The sequence below is a fragment of the Sinohyriopsis cumingii genome, chromosome 12, assembly GCF_028554795.1.
Source record: "Sinohyriopsis cumingii isolate HCF-2022 chromosome 12, ASM2855479v2, whole genome shotgun sequence".
Taxonomy (NCBI): domain Eukaryota; kingdom Metazoa; phylum Mollusca; class Bivalvia; order Unionida; family Unionidae; genus Sinohyriopsis; species Sinohyriopsis cumingii.
The window spans coordinates 25,003,553-25,016,652 of NC_142972.1; the positions used below are offsets into that span (position 1 = coordinate 25,003,553).

At 34.0% G+C, this 13,100-nt stretch overlaps 1 protein-coding gene across 1 annotated transcript in view; it reads right to left on the reverse strand.

Annotated features, from left to right (window-relative positions):
• Positions 1-13,100, reverse strand: part of LOC149786115 (potassium voltage-gated channel subfamily KQT member 1-like) — a 236,495-nt gene that overhangs the window by 90,963 nt on the left and 132,432 nt on the right. The window contains exons 5-6 of the mRNA XM_089976440.1: positions 5,532-5,658; positions 4,347-4,425 (exon numbers count right to left, since the gene is read on the reverse strand). Of these exons, the coding sequence (XP_089832566.1) occupies positions 4,347-4,425; positions 5,532-5,658 (206 nt within the window). The remainder of the gene's footprint in view (positions 1-4,346; positions 4,426-5,531; positions 5,659-13,100) is intronic.

A 13,100-nucleotide genomic window follows, 5' to 3' on the forward strand; every position in this document is an offset into this window, starting at 1 on the left:
AGTAGTCTTGCATGTGTACAAGATTTCATATTATAATGGACCAGTAGTCTTGCATGTGTACAAATTTTCATATTATAATGGACCAGTAGTCTTGTATGTGTACAAATTTTCATATTATAATGGACCAGTAGTCTTGTATGTGTACAAATTTTCATATTATTATGGACCAGTGGTCTTGTATGTGTACAAATTTTCATATTATAATGGACCAGTAGTCTTGCATGTGTACAAATTTTCATATTATAATGGACCAGTAGTCTTGCATGTGTACAAATTTTCATATTATAATGGACCAGTAGTCTTGCATGTGTACAAATTTTCATATTATAATGGACCAGTAGTCTTGTATGTGTACAAATTTTCATATTATAATGGACCAGTAGTCTTGTATGTGTACAAATTTTCATATTATAATGGACCAGTAGTCTTGTATGTGTACAAGATTTCATATTATAATGGACCAGTAGTCTTGTATGTGTACAAATTTTCATATTATTATGGACCAGCAGTCTTGTATGTGTACAAATTTTCATATTATTATGGACCAGCAGTCTTGTATGTGTACAAATTTTCATATTATTATGGACCAGTAGTCTTGTATGTGTACAAATTTTCATATTATAATGGACCAGTAGTCTTGTATGTGTACAAATTTTCATATTATAATGGACCAGTAGTCTTGTATGTGTACAAATTTTCATATTATAATGGACCAGTAGTCTTGTATGTGTACAAATTTTCATATTATAATGGACCAGTAGTCTTGTATGTGTACAAGATTTCATATTATAATGGACCAGTAGTCTTGTATGTGTACAAATTTTCATATTATTATGGACCAGCAGTCTTGTATGTGTACAAATTTTCATATTATTATGGACCAGCAGTCTTGTATGTGTACAAATTTTCATATTATTATGGACCAGCAGTCTTGTATGTGTACAAATTTTCATATTATAATGGACCAGTAGTCTTGTATGTGTACAAGATTTCATATTATAATGGACCAGTAGTCTTGCATGTGTACAAATTTTCATATTATAATGGACCAGTAGTCTTGTATGTGTACAAATTTTCATATTATTATGGACCAGTGGTCTTGTATGTGTACAAATTTTCATATTATTATGGACCAGTGGTCTTGTATGTGTACAAATTTTCATATTATAATGGACCAGTAGTCTTGCATGTGTACAAATTTTCATATTATAATGGACCAGTAGTCTTGCATGTGTACAAATTTTCATATTATAATGGACCAGTAGTCTTGTATGTGTACAAATTTTCATATTATAATGGACCAGTAGTCTTGTATGTGTACAAATTTTCATATTATAATGGACCAGTAGTCTTGTATGTGTACAAATTTTCATATTATAATGGACCAGTAGTCTTGTATGTGTACAAGATTTCATATTATAATGGACCAGTAGTCTTGTATGTGTACAAATTTTCATATTATTATGGACCAGCAGTCTTGTATGTGTACAAATTTTCATATTATTATGGACCAGCAGTCTTGTATGTGTACAAATTTTCATATTATAATGGACCAGGAGTCTTGTATGTGTACAAATTTTCATATTATAATGGACCAGTAGTCTTGTATGTGTACAAGATTTCATATTATAATGGACCAGTAGTCTTGTATGTGTACAAATTTTCATATTATTATGGACCAGCAGTCTTGTATGTGTACAAATTTTCATATTATTATGGACCAGCAGTCTTGTATGTGTACAAATTTTCATATTATTATGGACCAGTACAAAATTTCATAGAAATACAGATTGACAGTCGTGTATACATGTTTTGAATAGTTTTGGAATTATGCTACAGAAAAGAAAGACAAACTAAGATGAAAGTATTAAAAGAATTGAAACTGAATGGCAAAAGGCACATTTACATCTCTAATCCAATAAATGTATTTAATTTTGTACAGATGACTTAAATGGTTTAATCTTAACCTTTGCCCAGGAAACTAAAGTTTGGATAATGAATGGATGGAAAAACAGATAAAAAAAGTATTGAAAGTGAGAACTATGATTAGTAAAGGAACACTTACGCCACTAGTCCAGTATGTGCATGCAGAAAGATCTAAAATGGTACTGGAGTAAATACTGGAAATGAATGTGTTGCAAATGAATGAATGGATGGACAAAAGAAATAAGCAACATTATAAATATTGAAACTGAAGAATATTAATGTGAATAAGAAAATGCACATCTGTATCACTAGTTCAATATGTGTACCAAATTTGACTGAGATATCTGTACAACTAGTCCAAGATGTGTACCAAATTTGATTGAGATATCTGCATTACTAATCCAATATGTGTACCAAATTTGACTGAGATATTTGTATCACTAGTCCAATATGTGTACCAAATTTGACAGAGACATCTGTATCACTAGTCCAATATGTGTACCAAATTTGACTGAGATATCTGTATCATTAGTCCAATATGTGTACCAAACTTGACTGAGATATCTGTATCACTAGTCCAATATGTGTACCAAATTTGACTGAGATATCTGCATTACTAATCCAATATGTGTACCAAATTTGACTGAGATATCTGCATTACTAATCCAATATGTGTGCCAAATTTGACAGAGACATCTGTATCACTAGTCCAATATGTATACCAAATTTGACAGAGACATCTGTATTACTAATTGAATATGTGTACCAGATTTGACAGAGATATCTGCACCATTATTCCAAACTGTGTACCCAAACAACCTAAAGATATCTACACCATTAGTCCAATATGTGTACAATTTCTCACAGATGTATGTACCACTGGTCCAACATGCATACAAAATTTCACACAGATATCTGCACCACTAGTCCAATATGTGTACCAAATTTCAGAGAGATATCTGTACCACTAGCTCACTATGTGTTCCAAATTTCAGAGATATCTGCATCACTAGACCAATATTTGTATCAAATTTCAGAGAGATATCTACACTAGTCCAAAATGTGTACCAAATTTCAGAGAGATATCTTCACCACTAGTCCAATTTGTGTACCAAACTTCACAGATATAGGTACCACTAGTCCAATATGTGTACTTAATTTCAGAGAGATATCTGTACCACTAGTTCAATATGTGTTCCATATTTCAGAGATATCTGCACCACTAGTAAATTATTTGTATCAAATATCGGAGCGATATTTACACTCGTCCAATATGTGTACCAACATCCCTCCCCCAAGACATCTGCATTACTAGTCGAGATTGTGTACTATATTTACAGAGACTGATGTAAAACGAGTCCAATATGTGTACCAAATTTCTGAGAAATATCTGTGCCATTAGTCCAATATATTTACAAAATTTCTGAGAGATATCTGTACCACTAGTCCAATATGTGTACAAAATTTCACAGAGATATCTGCACCACTTGGCCCTACTTGTCCAAGATAGGTACCAATAGCAAAATTCACATCTGGCCCTACTGGTCCAAGATGGGCATCCAAAGAAAAACACATATCTGGCCCACTGGTCCAAGATAGGCATCAAAAGCAAAATTCACATCTGGCCCTACTTGTCCAAGATGGGTACCAAGAGCAAAATACATCTGGCCCTACTGGTCCAAGACTGGCATCCAAAGCAAAACACATACCTGGCCTACTGGTCCAAGATGGGTACCAATAGCAAAATTGCACATATGGCCCTACTGGTCCAATATAGGTACCAATAGGAAAACACACTTCTGGCCCTACTGGTCCAAGATGGGCATCAAATGCAAAACACATATCTGACCCTAATGGTCCAAAATGGGCACCAATAGCAGAAGGCACATTGTGTCCCCACTGGTCCAAGATGAATACAAATAGTAAAACACATATCTGGCCCAATGGTCCAAGATGGGTACAAATAGCAAAACACACATCTGGCCCACTGGTCCAAGATGGGTACAAACAGCAAAACACATATCTGGCCCAATGGTCCAAGATGGGTACAAATAGCAAAACACACATCTGGCCCACTGGATCAAGATGGGTACCAAAATTCTTACAGATATTCTGAACAGTTTGAGAGCTACATTCTAGAAACAACGGTTAATATATATGGTATACAAATGTATATGGAAATTAAAGACTTTAACCAAAACTTTAACAAAATTGTCAACACGCCTATGGCAGGTGGAAAGTTACTGCTATATGTTGCTTCCCATTAACATGGACTCGACAAAAGAAACTGCCCAGTGCTACAAAGCGATTGGAACAAAATAACTTGATATACTATAAATTCTATCTTAATGCACATATTATGGCTAAAACGCTGAGAAAAACCGACAATTGTTGCCATAAAAATCAATGCAAAAACTTACCTTATTGCAGATGTGGCAAAAACCTGGCCATTTGAGCCCACTGATAAAACAACCACAGATGCTACAACTACTAGGAAGTCTGAAAAGTAAGAAAAATGTATAGAAAAATATATTGTTCCCACTGAAAGAAGAATAGAAAAAGTGTTAAGAAACACAAACTTTTCAAGGATGTATAGTGCATAACTTTATAGAAACAAAATTGGGATATTCTTGATGTTGCTGTTTGTTGCCATATTAACTGCAACAACAATACCATTATTTATATATATATATATATATATATATATATATATATATATATATATATATATATATATATATATATATATACACACACATACATATGAATAATGCTAATGTACACAGAATATTGTAAAATTTCATGTTATGTAATCAGATGAACATAATGGATTTGGAGATTTATTCAATTTTGTTACAAATGTTATCAATATTTTATTTGGTACATTTTGTGATATAAAGGCTAGTTTGAACAGTGAAATAAATTACACACTATGCATTTGTTCAAATTGTTGAAAAGCATAGTAAGGGAACCAGTTTAATGATTAATGTCTAGTTAATGAATAAATACAGAACAGCACTAAAATCTTTAATGCCTTTCACTGAAAATACAGCTCTTCAATTTTCTTTCTTTTCTCAACTTTAATTAATGTATATCAAGCACTACTACATCAATGTACTGTCACACTTGTGATGCCATATGTACTTGGATATTGTGGCATTTGTACAGCTATTAATGTACAGTAACACTTGTGATGCCATATATCTAGCATTCTGATATTCTGGTATTAGTACAGATATCAATGTACTGTCACACTTCTGATGCCATATGTACTTGGAAATTGTGGCATTTGTACAGCTATCAATGTACTGTAACACTTGTGATGCCATATATCTAGCATTCTGATATTCTGGTATTAGTACAGATATCAATATACTGTAACACTTGTGATGCCATATATCTAGCATTCTGATATTCTGGTATTAGTACAGATATCAATGTACTGTCACACTTGTGATGCCATATTTACTGGCATTCTGATACTCTGGCATAAGTACAGATATCAATGCAGTATTTCATTGCAGAAAATACCAGGTTGCCAATAAATTTTACTGAATCATTACATCTCTACAGTATACAGAAGAAAAATATGTATAAATACATACCTATGATTGAGATAGGTTTCCTTACAAATCTAAAGCGACCTCTCACTCCTATATATTTGCTGCGGCACCCTGCTGACCATAATCTCACTGCATATTCTACACCAAAAAATACTACTAAAACTATCTCCTGAAATGTGAAAACAAAACAAGTTTAAACTTCATGTTTAGTTTTCTTTAGCTCAAATAAAATGTATTTAATTTAGAAATCACTGACAAAAAATATATTAATCAGCACATAGTATTGACCCATGAAGTGTATTGATCTTTAACTTTTTGTACCTTTAAATTTGAACACTCTCATGCCATATTAGTTATATACTAATGTTTATCCTTTAATTTTCATTACAAATTAAGATCAAAAACGATATTTGCATTTTAACTCATCTGAAAATTATAATTGACATTATTTAAGCTATAATATATACTTTGTATTCACACTGTCTCAAATTTATTGCAGCTGAATGAAATATTGCATACACTACATTTTATAATATTTTTAGGTACTATGTAACATTGCTGAATATCTTAAAGACTTGAGGATGTAAAATAGAATAGGCCATATCTGCCCTGTTGCATACTATTAATTGTGACAACATTTTCCTGCATACTGTAAGAAAGGACTAACTGTGGCAACATTTCCCTGTATATTGTAAGAAAGGACTAATTATGGCAACATTTTCCTGCATATTGTATGAAAGAACTGTGGCAACATTTTCATGCATATTGTAAGAAAGGACTGATTGAGGCAACATTCTGCTGTATAATGTAAGAAAGGTCTAATTATGGCAACATTTTCCTGCATATTGTACGAAAGGACTAATTATGGCAACATTTTCCAGTATACTGTACGAAAGGACTAATTGTGGCAACATTTTCCTGTATATTGTAAGAAAGGACTAATTGTGGCAACATTTTCTTGCATATTGTAAGAAAGGACTAACTGTGGCAACATTTTGCTGTATATTGTAAGAAAGGACTAACTGTGGCAACATTTTCTGCATACTGTAAGAAAGGACTAATTGTGGCAACATTTTTCTGTATATTGTAAGAAAGGACTAATTGTGGCAACATTTTCCTGTATATTGTAAGAAAGGACTAATTGTGGCAACATTTTCTTGCATATTGTAAGAAAGGACTAACTGTGGCAACATTTTGCTGTATATTGTAAGAAAGGATTAATTGTGGCAACATTTTCTGCATACTGTAAGAAAGGACTAATTGTGGCAACATTTTTCTGTATATTGTAAGAAAGGACTAATTGTGGCAACATTTTCTTGCATATTGTAAGAAAGGACTAATTGTGGCAACATTTTTTTGCATATTGTAAGAAAGGACTAACTGTGGCAATATTTTGCTGTATATTGTAAGAAAGGACTAACTGTGGCAACATTTTCTGCATACTGTAAGAAAGGACTAATTGTGGCAACATTTTCCTGCATATTGTATGAAAGGACTAATTGTGGCAACATTTTCTTGCATACTGTAAGAAAGGACTAATTGTGGCAACATTTTCCTGTATATTGTAATAATACTACTACTACAACTACTACTTCTGATAATAATGACTTTATTTAGAGGGGGCAACAGTTAGCTGCAAGGAACAAATTCTCTTTGTTGTACTCTATGTTATGCATATTTATATTCAAAATACATGTACACAGTAACACAGACAAACAAACACACATGCACACACACAACATTGATAACAAGCTGTATTTATATATGGACATAATAAACAGAAAATTTAATGAATATGCTCCAACTAGGTACATTGTGTATAGACAGTACAAAAGTAGTGGAAGGTTAGTGAATTTATACTACTTTTATGATAAGTTGTAATGTATTTGTCAAATTGAACAGGTTCCATATTTCATTGATTGAATTAGATTATATATAATTAAATGCATTTATATTTGTACTTTCTCTACAAAATAGAGGTTCTAAAGCACATATCAGAACTCTGGCCAAAACACTCTGACAATTTACCCACCAGCTGAGGAGGTGATGACATTTTGATCCCAATGGTGACAGAAAGATGGGGACATGTAGGTAAGCATCCTGAATGTCTATGGAGATTGCTTAATCTTTGAGCCTTATGACATTCCTGACTGAGGCTGATGTCTCCATCCTGAATGTCTATGGAGATTGCCTAGTCTTTGAGCCTTATGACATTCCTGACTGAGGCTGATGTCTCCATCCTGAATGTCTATGGAGACTTCCTAGTCTCTATGCCTTATGATATTCTCAACTGAGGTTGATGTCTCCATCCTGATTGTCTATGGAGACTTCATAGTCTTTGAGCCTTATGACATTCCTGACTGAGGCTGATGTCTCCATCCTGAATGTCTATGGAGACTTCATAGTCTCTATGCCTTATGATATTCTCAACTGAGGTTGATGTCTCCATCCTGATTGTCTATGGAGACTTCATAGTCTTTGAGCCTTATGACATTCCTGACTGAGGCTGATATCTCCATCCTGAATGTCTATGGAGATTGCCTAGTCTTTGAGCCTTATGACATTCCTGACTGAGGCTGATGTCTCCATCCTGAATGTCTATGGAGACTTCCTAGTCTCTATGCCTTATGATATTCTCAACTGAGGTTGATGTCTCCATCCTGATTGTCTATGGAGACTTCATAGTCTTTGAGCCTTATGACATTCCTGACTGAGGCTGATATCTCCATCCTGAATGTCTATGGAGATTGCCTAGTCTCTGAGCCTCATGACATTCTCAACTGAGGTTGATGTCTCCATCCTGATTGTCTATGGAGACTGCCTATGCCTTCTGCCCTACAACATTCCCAACTGAGGCTGATGTCTCCATCCTGAATGTCTATGGAGACTGCCTAGTCATTGTGCCTTATGACATTCCCAACTAAGGCTGATGTCCCCATCCTTAATGTCTATGGAGACTACCTAGTCTTTGTACCTTATGACATTCCCAACTGAGGCTGATGTCCACATCCTGAATGTCTATGGAGACTGCCTAGTGTTTGTACCTTATAACATTCCCAACTGAGGCTGATGTCCCCATCCTAAAATGCTCTTCTCAATAAAATCTTCAGTGGGGAAACATTTGAAACCAGAAAGCTCCGGGGACAGAACCCTGAGTTTTGAGTGTGTAACACTGTCTCAACTGCTCTTTTCATTAGAATGGTGTATACCTCTTCTCTAAAAGATTCTAGAATGGTTCGGTGAAAACAAATAGGGTGCCTTGACAGAAGTGGAGTAATCCTCTCTTGTTGTAGAGAGGTCACATGCATGATCTGTTAGGTCCAACCAGACCTTTAGAAAGTACCTACTGTGGAGTTTGAAAGAGGGGACTAGACAGGAGAGGTAAGTAGCTCTCTCACTTCCAAATGGGGGAGGTATCCATAGGTTTCTACTATGGACAATATAACTGCCCCATTTACCAAAAATGGGAGAGAAGGTTTATAAAAGAGTCTGACAGTTCTATTGGACTCCCTGCTTAAAGCATTTTGCCTGGGGAACCATCAATGTCCATGGATACTTCTTCACCAGTTATCCAGGCCTTGAACCATGGTCAATGACTGGTGCTGCTGATCTCTCAGATCTTGAGATGCCACCATTGGGGTTAACCCACCAAATGGGGCTGCCCTCCGTAAATCTTTACTGTGATCCAGCATTACTTTAAAGGAAATCAAGTCTGCATTCCTATGTCAGTGTAAGCAGCTCCGTACCATTGCTAGTGGAAGCGAGTACAGACCTTGACTTTGAGGACAGCCACCCAAATCTGGTATGTGACACACCATCTAGTAATGATGATGTACAAGTGCAAGCGTCCTCCCTTTAGTTCAAGCCAGTTTTAACTTATAAAGGTGAAGGAAACATGTACTAGTGGATGGACATCCAGATCATGAATGGATGAAAGCATGAATATTATGTCCAGTGTTTTTCTTCAAAATGAAGGGAGACAATAAATGAGATCATGTATTACTAAGGTTAGTAAATTGTTCTTCTTAATTAAATATTTTTCAGAATTTGGAAAGTTTACTTGAACCAACACCTTGTACTACAAATGCGAATTCAAATGGGCAGAACTTGTACTGAGCCTTTCAACTCTTTATCATCAATATGAAAAATTAAACAGTACCATACATACTGTTTCCCCATGAAGAATTTAAGTTACATTTGTAATCAGCAGATAGCAGTAATACTGATTGTATTGTCACTGGCTATATTATTTTAATATAAATTGTTTTGTTAGAACAGTCTACAAAAAATGATGTTAAACCAACCAACTGAAAAGACATGAAGAATAACACAAAACCTTTTTACTGGCACTGATTCCCCATTTGCAATTATGACACTAACAAAATCAAATCATGTGTGGAGTCTGTTTCTATTGCAGATTGCATCAGCTGTTGAATAATGAGTTCTATTATTTCAGATGCTAGTATGCCAAAACATTCCCATACATATGTTACTCGTATAAAGTTTATATAGAAACTCGATGGAACTTAATATGTCAGTAAGCAGCTGTTTATGGAATACATGTACAAGATATGAGGTGATACTACAATTTTCAAAAAATGGGAAGACAGCATTAAAAATACTACTCTAGCAAAGCCATATATTAAATTGGACACAACTCTTGTTATAGTAGAAACACAAGCAAAGTTTCATGAAGATTCTTAATCAGTTCTGGAGATATCAACTGGACATGAATGTTACTGACAGACAAAAATCGACAAGAGGCTCAAGTGGGCCTTAGATTTCTCATCTGGTTCATGTCTTCCTAAAAGCTAAATGCAAGTCCTGCTGGCCAGGCAATATGGGTTAGTTAATGATGCTTTCTAACATTCAAAGGTTTTAATAATTTTTAAAACTGGCAGCCATATTGGAAGGGAAATCAGTATCATTTGTACAAACTTAAAGGGTCTTATGCCAGAATGCCCCATGTGAAATTTCAGCAAATACTGTTAACCAAAATTTTCCAACAAGTCACTTACAGGGTTTGTTTTCAGTAACAATGGACATAATGAAATGCCATCCTTATTTGTGCAAAACAGAATTCTTCAAGTCAGGATGCTGTGTGTCCAAAAGTGAGAGGTCTTCATGTCTGGATGTTTGCATCCAAAAGGAAGAGGTCTTCATGTCAGGATGTTCTGTGTCAAAACAGAGACGTTTTCATGTCAGGATGTTATGTGTCAAAAGTGAGAGGTCTTCAAATTAGGATGTTCTATGTCAAAAGTGAGAGGTCTTCACATCAGGATGTTCTGTATCAAAACGTGGGAGGTCTTCATGTCAGAGTGTTGTGTGTCAAAAAGTGAGAGGTCTTCATGTCAGGATGTTGTGTGTCAAACGTGTGAGGTCTTCATGTCAGGATGTTGTGTGTCAAAAGCGAGAGGTATACATGTCAGGATGTTGTGTGTCAAACATGAGAGGTCTTCATGTCAGGATATTCTCTGTCAAAAACAAAGAGGTTTTCATATCAGGATTATCTGTGTCAAATTTAATCAAAATCTCAAGCAGATTTTTAAAAAAAAGTAATTTAAATTTAGTTTTCTTATTTTTAGTAACAGCCAATTTTTTTAAGGTAGATTAGCAGCATGTGTATAAAACTTTCAATGCCTTTTGTAAAGGGTGCTCTGTGTCAAATTTGGTCTAAATTGCTCAGGTGTTTGGAGAAGTTCTTTCAATTAATTTTTTTTTTTTTTAAAAAAAAAAAATAAGCCAACTAATTTGTATAAATTAATAAAAAGCTTTACATGCCAGAATGCTTTGTATCAAATATGGTCTAATTCTGTTCAATGGTTTGTGAGAAGTTGTTTTAAAGTTTTATATTTTTTTGTAATGCCAGCCATATTTGATGGTCGATTGGCTTGCAGATCAGCATCACTTGTAACTAATTCAATTCAGTTGATTGGTAAAAAAATCTTACATGATTATTACCAAAAAAAGCCAAAAAATGTTTTCACAGATAAACATCTGGTAAATAATATCATACGACTGGTGACAAATTAGCCTTATAAACATAGAAAAAACTTATCTTGTTGATCACAAACTTTCCACTAAGCATTATTGTCTATTAAGTTCCTTTTCCACATAAAAGAGTTGATCCTTAGAGTTTTCTAGTGAATGTGAAATTTTAAATTTTTTTTAACTTCAATGTTCATTACTGTTTAAGAAAAAAGTATTACTGCCACCAAAAATATTACTCATCTAGAATTCACCATTTGGTGTTTTAAGTTTTGATCAATAGCAAATAATAGTCTAGTACTTAAATTGATTCTTGATTTTAGAGCACTTAAAGCTCAGCTCTCACGGCATAATTGATGGATGGGTTTGACACATTGTTCAGTCACTGTCAGGTCAAGCTGTGCATTCACATATTTTATGTAAAAGCTTTCCTGATACAATATTTTTTAAAATTATATATATATATATAAAAATTTAAAAGACCTTTAACCCTGAATGTTTTCTTTCATATTTAGCCTGGTACTGTTCAGTGTTTTCTGAGAATAAGATGTTTAAAAGTTTTCCAATTTTAGTAAATGTTCTTTATTGGATGGTGGATTTAGCATTTGTAAATCTGAAAGACCTTCATTCACAAATGCTTTCCATCAAATCATGTCAAGAAGTTCTGAAGAGATCACAGAAAGGTTTTCTGTTTTTAATAACAGTGGACATATTTGACAGTGTATCAGCATGTACAAAACTTAAAAATCCCTTTTAAGCCAGTGTTTCCTGACTACTTTTATCAAATATAGAAGAAAAGAAATGTTTTCGAGAAGATGCCATTTATTTTATTTTTTTTAGTTGTAGTAAGGGTGTCCATATTTGCCAGATTTATATTGTTTGCATAAATCTGAAAGACCTTGATAGAAGAATGCTTTATGTCAAATTTAATCATATTTAATGCATTTTCTATTTATAGTAATGGTGGCCATATTTGACAGCAGACTGGCATCATCTGCATAACCTTTAAAATCTTTATGTTAGATTGCTCTGTGCCAAGGTTGGCTGAAAATGGTCCATTTTTGGAGAATCTGAAAACAGCAAATGTCAACAGCCAAGAGATTAAAAACAATGCACAATCAGTGAATATAAACAACGCGCAAACAGCAAATATAAACAATATGCTGTCAGTGAAGAACCATGCCATAAAATAGCAAAAATGGGGACAAGTCTTAAAATGCAAGCAAGATAAATCAATTTTTTACAGGACACATTGTATAATCATGATACATAAGTAGACCAAGCTTCATGAAAGATATCTCAAAAGGTTAAGGAGATATGAAATAAACAGCATCCACACTGCACTAAAAATCTGGGGTAACTGACCTCTCCCAGGCATGAATAAGGCAATGTGGTAGGAAAATACAGAGAAAAAAAGTGTAGTAAAAATTTGCAGTTTACAAATAGCAACTTAAAACCGATATTTTACTAAACCTTTGAGTCAAATCATATAAAAGAAATACTGATTAACCTTCATGAAAGTTAAAATATTTCTTGTTTCACCATATCTACTTGCTCATAAGTCAAGTCCAAATGCAAACTGACTAAGATCTGCCATTTCAAAATACACTAGCAGGTCTAGGA